General features: G+C 37.0%; 1 protein-coding gene across 3 annotated transcripts in view; it reads left to right on the top strand.

Moving 5' to 3' along the window:
* The first annotated feature begins 4,329 nt into the window (after positions 1-4,329).
* unc5db (unc-5 netrin receptor Db) overlaps positions 4,330-6,000 on the top strand; it is a 206,204-nt gene continuing 204,533 nt past the window's right edge. For all 3 annotated transcript variants that reach the window (XM_082169790.1, XM_082169789.1, XM_082169791.1), the window contains exon 1: positions 4,330-4,611. In XM_082169790.1, coding sequence (XP_082025916.1) covers positions 4,497-4,611 — 115 coding nt within the window. In that variant the 5' untranslated portion in view covers positions 4,330-4,496. The remainder of the gene's footprint in view (positions 4,612-6,000) is intronic.

Below are 6,000 nucleotides of genomic sequence, written 5' to 3'. Positions count from 1 at the left end.
TAACTCAGTTTACAGAAAAACGTTATGTTTCTAAATGCCACCCACAATGAAAGGTTATTCACATTATACATTCGAATTGCTTTCTCAAATGTAATATTGCCCCCTCAGGTGCATCATTTATGTCTATTGGATATGTAAATTGTTTCTTACTCAGTGCCTCTATCCAACTAAAGGGGAGATTATTGCATTATTGTGAATCTATAGTATGAAACCATTATACATATTTGCACATTCCTCCATTATGGGCCACATTACACATCCTTTAATGTTATATGCATTTATAATATATGTTATTTGTGTTAAGCTATTATGTAGATTTTGAGATGCCACTATTTACAGAATAAAAATATTACAGAATATTTACTGAATTATTTTGCTCAGCAAAATAAAAAACAACAACAAACAAACAAGCAATGGAAGACTGAAGATATTAGCCTATATTCCGGTCTTCAAATTTGTTTACATGTTCCAAAAGTTTAGACTACACAGCATAAGGATTTTTCACTGCTTTTATCACTACGCTTGTACGTGTTCGCAGCACCTCAGCGTAAAGTATACTGCAAAAAAATAATTGTATAGTCAACTTAAAAAAGTGAACACTACAGAGTGGAGTTTGCCTAGAGCAAAGAACAGGTTTTTTGAAAGTTGAAATATCTGTGTTTTCTTTGGCAAATGAATAGCAGGATTTCTCTCTCTAGCATGCTGGGAGTTTGAAACGGAAAAACTGGAGTGGAGCTGGAGTCGATTGGAATCTCTAGTCCAACATTAAAGCTTGATGCTTTGACTTCTATTGGAACTGTTTTCATTGGCAGATAAGAAATATATTAAATAGCTGGTCAGTTTTTGTCTGAAACATACATTAGCCTAAACAACATTAATCAAAATTAACTTAATTGAATATGCAATCAAGTTGCAGTAGTACTAAATATCAGCAAGATTGTTATGTGGCCTTGTGCCTATGGCTGAATAACAGCTGTGCTGATAATAGATTCAATAGCAATTCTTGAAAAATTCTTAAATATTTCCTTAGGAACATCTTAAATATTTTCTTAAGAAGAAAATTAAGGTTTGGAGTTATTTGATTGAAAAGTGGGTATTGCTGAAGACTTAGCACATAAAAACAACCTGAAAGCCTAGCTGCATCCGAAATCGCATACTGTCCGAGTAGGTGCTACATTTGAATTTGAACTTCACAGCCGTTAAAAAAATGTGTTCGATATATTATGAATGTAGGTATATGAATGAAATTCGGACGTACATCAGTTAGTTGCGTCGCTTGGACACTCTCCCATGAGGTCATGGGAGAGGATTTATGAAGGGCAGTGCTTCATAAATTATCTCCCATGGCCTCATGGGAGAGTGTCCAATGCACACCTAGGGTGACCAGATGAGATTGGCTGAAATTCGGGACGGGGGGGGGGGGGGGGGGGGGGGGTGTCTATGGGTCTATGGGTCTGGGGTCTGGGGTGACGGGATGGGGGGCTTCTATGATATTAGACTGCGTAGCCTATAATAAAAGATAATGAATTTCAAACCTGAACCAAACATATTTTTATTCAAAGATCAACAGTCTGTCATTATTCTTTAGTCTGTCACAAAAAAAAAAAAAAACATTAAAATCATGAACTCAAATGTCATTGTGAAAAGAAAAAAAACAATGACTGTTGTAAGTAACAGTGCGTAAATCAGACCTTTCAGTATAGCCTATCGCTAATAAGCTTTAACGAAAATAACGAGATAATTGTGTAGTGAAGTATTTTTTTTGTACACAGTGCCGCGAACAATCAATCACTCCTTTACGCGTGCATCACTGTCCTCGCGGCTGCAGCAACTTGCGCTCTAATAATAGGCAAAATAGGCTACAGAATATTTCGTTCTGTATTGACAGGTGCAATATTTGAAAATCGATCATATTTTTTTTATTATTACATTTATATCTGCATTTATGTAAAAACTTAAACTTTCAAACATCAAAATGTCATTTATTAATATGTTTTCATGTCAAAATGACATACAAACGTCTTTTCCTATTCTATTTTGCCTTGCGTGTCGCGTGAAAAATAGGCGTCGGTTCTATTTATAGCATGCACGCGTTTTCCGCGCGGCTCGAGGCGCGCCTGCGACGCGCGTGTCACGCAGGCAGTGTGCAAGCTCTAACGGACGAGTTAACCTGTTAACAGGGGAGCCGAAATAAAAACGGACACGCCACGCAGCCAGTGTGTCGCCGGCCTCAACCTCCGCAGACAGTTTTTAATGTTTATCAGACAACTACTCAAGATTTTGCTTTAGTATAATTTTCGGGACAATTAGGGCCAGATTCGGGATTCGGGACAACAGTTTAGATTTCGGGACTGTCCCGAATTTTTCGGGACGTCTGGTCACCCTATGCACACCTCAGAATTTCTGGAAGTAGTTGGTCATTCAAGGACTTTTTGCCTATTCTGTTTTTTGAATACTATGTAGCAGCTAGGCCTATTCGGAAATACTAGGCTACTCTATTGCATACTATTTTTTGCATACTCTATATAGTAGGGAAGTATTTGATTTCCGACGCAGCATCTGCCTTTTTGCGCTGCCTGTAGATTACCGTAGAACTTTAAGAAGTAATTTACGATGATTTTTTAAGAACATTCTTTTCAGGAATATGAATACTTCTTAAACTTTGTCTTAAGAACAATCTTTAAAAAGATGAGAACATTCCTAAGAAAGTTTTTGGGAATACAAAATATTCTTATCTTTTTTCTTAAGTCAGAAAATAGTAGTTAAGAAGAATTCTAGCCACAATATGTAACTTTTTTTGCTTTAAAAATAGCAAAAATCACTATATCTCTGTTATATATTTTTTTTAGTTGTGTACTTACATTATCCCGACTGTTTCCAACAACTTTCAAACCAGGAGAAATTTGTAATTTAATTCGAGAAACGTCCCGTTTCTTTATTTCCGTTTTGTCGCCGTCAATGGCGTCATATCCGCGTTGTCCCTGGTTTCCGCTCGTACTGCCATGGCAACTAGAGCTCTCTGATAGTAACCAAAGCGACTGACGGTAGTTCGCAATGTCTATTTGCACGCTGTTGTTGTTTCGTTCAAACATTATGGACCATGGCAAGAAGACTTTGGATACAAAAGGAGAACTAAAACGAGAATCAATATCAGCGCGGTGTTTTCGAGATGCCTAGAGCTCCCATAGACAGTAGCCTATATAAACGAGAGCTCCACGTCCGAGACTTCGACCGCTTCTACATGTACTTTATTAAACAGGTGAGCACATTTACATAAAACTAATCAATGTTATATAGCTCAACATGATGAAATGTTAGAATATGATCTGTATGTTATTCAAATGTTGATCTAGCTTACTGCTAGTCTCATACAGACAAACTAACACATAGCTGCTACATTTCAACACATTCAAATGCAGTTTAAGTTAGTGTGATAGTGTAATGTTAGACCAAGTGAAACAACGCTGCGTTACCTCACAAGTTTAATTTGTCTAATAAACTGACCTGTGACTGTGAGTAGTAATTCTGCATTCGCGTGTAACGTTAGTTCGGTAGAATGAAATGTCCATATTCCTTATATGATAGCTGATAGCTGTCTCTTAGCAATCCCGAACTGCTTCATATCACAGTCATGATAAAAGCATCGATGTATTCAGTCATCCATAAACATTATTAGATCCATAGATTAGATCGGTCGGCTTGACGTTGACGACAAGATCCATAATTCTTAGCAAATGTTGCGTCATCAAATTCAAACTACGCCTTTGTTATTGTAAATAGGTTAGTGACCCCTAGTAGTGGAGAAAAATTCCATACTGTACGTTTAAGAATGTTTTGTATATAAACATAAAATATTAATTAAAAGTTCTTACCTCCAATTATATATTTTCACATATAGGCCTATAGAAAAAAGTACAAAACCTTGTTTGTACCATGAAATATTGGAAAGACAATATAAAAAAATATAAAAAATAAATAAAAAATAGGAGGAGGAGCGATGTGCATGTAGTTTTTTTAATTAATTGGAAGGAATCCAGCAGCTGCCACAGTCGTTAAGCGTTAAACTGTTTTTAGTGAAGTCATTTGACGACAGGTGACAATATTTCTCCCTATTAGATTCCAGACGACGCACTTCAAACGCAACATCAAAACTCAATTATATGACAACGCGATTTCTTCCTAGCGTAACTGCGCGCATGAATATTCCCACCTGACTGGTGCTGATGCTTGTGGTGAACTTGACTCCGCCCACCACAGTGCGCCATTGGCTGGTTCGGCTAGTGAGTGTGCGGCACCTGCAAGTCTGAGTGCACTAGAACGAGGCTCTCAAGCAGGGAGGGCGCAAGCCTGCACGGTGTCTGAAGTTCAGCGCACAGGAATGATGTTTCCCGATCATTCAGAAAGAAGTCAGAGCATTAAAGTGAGAGAGAGACCGTTAGAGCTGAAAACAATGAACTGTCCCAACATCATAATAACGGGCGAATTTGCCCCCTAAAATGACTGAGAGAAACAGAATAGAAATGGGAAGTAACGTTACTGTGAAGGGACGTCGGCGCTTTTTTGAGATCATCTTGGTTCTCGCGCTTTGTCCAACCTGCACCAACGGTCGAGGTAAGAGCTGTAAGCGGGAGGAAATATGTTGTGATATTTACAGTAGCCTATTATAAGCGCAATAAATCTCCTGTTGTCATTTGTTCAACTTTTATACTGGGTAAGAGAATATCAGGAGACCTGCTTGATCTCCCTCTTTGCCCACGCGATCGTGCACGCGGTAGCGTCTATCCCTGAAAAAACTGACACAGACTGCGTAGTTTTTAATACGTAGGCTATCTGTAGACTATACCTACTAAGTGAGCATTTTTTTAAAAGGTTGTTTTGGCTGTATATTCGCCGTTTCTAACGGATTCGGTTGATGTAAACACTGAGGTGACTGACAGTTAAGTTTAAACATTCTGTTCTGAAAAAGAGCAGCAGTTTCCCCACAGCATCAGTGTCAAGATTATTGGGAAAATGAAAGGAAACTGAAGAAATGTGTTGATACAGCTGGAGTACATTAAGTATTTCGATAGACAGTTCATGTTCAACAGGCGACCATATATTTGAGTAGTTCTAGCTTTCTAGTTCACACACATCTAATAATTGTTACTGTGACATTGTTCAATTCTCTAAATGCAGCTCTGTTATTTAAACCTTGTGCTGAAATCAGTTTGTGAGCGCATATCCGACTCGAGACAAACATGACATAAGATAGTATATTAAAATGCTGTGTTCAAAAGTAGCTATTGTCCTGCTGTCTCTTTACTCTTGTGTGACTAAGGTGAAGTTGATGGACTGTCAGGCGATTTGATGCCAGATATTATTTTTCCTTAGATATACAAGGCTTCATGGAAAACATCAAGGGAAGTTAAAGCAAAGTATTGGTTTTGAGCATAAATATAGGCGGTATTACATGTTTTGTAATTTATTCGTGTATAGTACAGTAACACTTTACAATAAGGGCCCTTTAGTTAACGATAAGAAATTAGGCTAGCTATTGTGAGATTAACTATGAGCAATAGATTTGTTCCAGTACTTATTAATCTTTGTAAACGTCAGTTAATAAAAAATACATCTGTTCATTGTTAGTTTGTTTGCTCAGGTACATTAATTAACAGATACACTTATTAACCATTAAGTGTATCTGTATCTGTCCATTATTAACAGATAACTTTTGATTTTGATAAATTTCATGTTAACTAAGGTCATTATAAAGTTAATAAATATTATGAATTCCATGCATAAAATATTTTAATAAAATGCTGAAGTATTAGACTTATAGAATCTAAATTTTTCCAAAAACATTTTATCAAAAATGGATCGTTGTAAGTGCAATCTTTATAAAACTTAATTTTTTTTAAACTGTCCAGTTGTCACAAACGACTGTAAAAGCCTTAAGGCTGTGTAAGCTGCACAAAAAGTCAGCTTTTAAGTCACGGCTTGTTATTTTTGTCTGAGATGTCT

Source organism: Leuciscus leuciscus, assembly GCF_965113295.1.
Source record: "Leuciscus leuciscus genome assembly, chromosome: 5".
Taxonomy (NCBI): Eukaryota; Metazoa; Chordata; class Actinopteri; order Cypriniformes; family Leuciscidae; genus Leuciscus; species Leuciscus leuciscus.
This window is presented reverse-complemented; position numbering and strand designations above follow the sequence as displayed.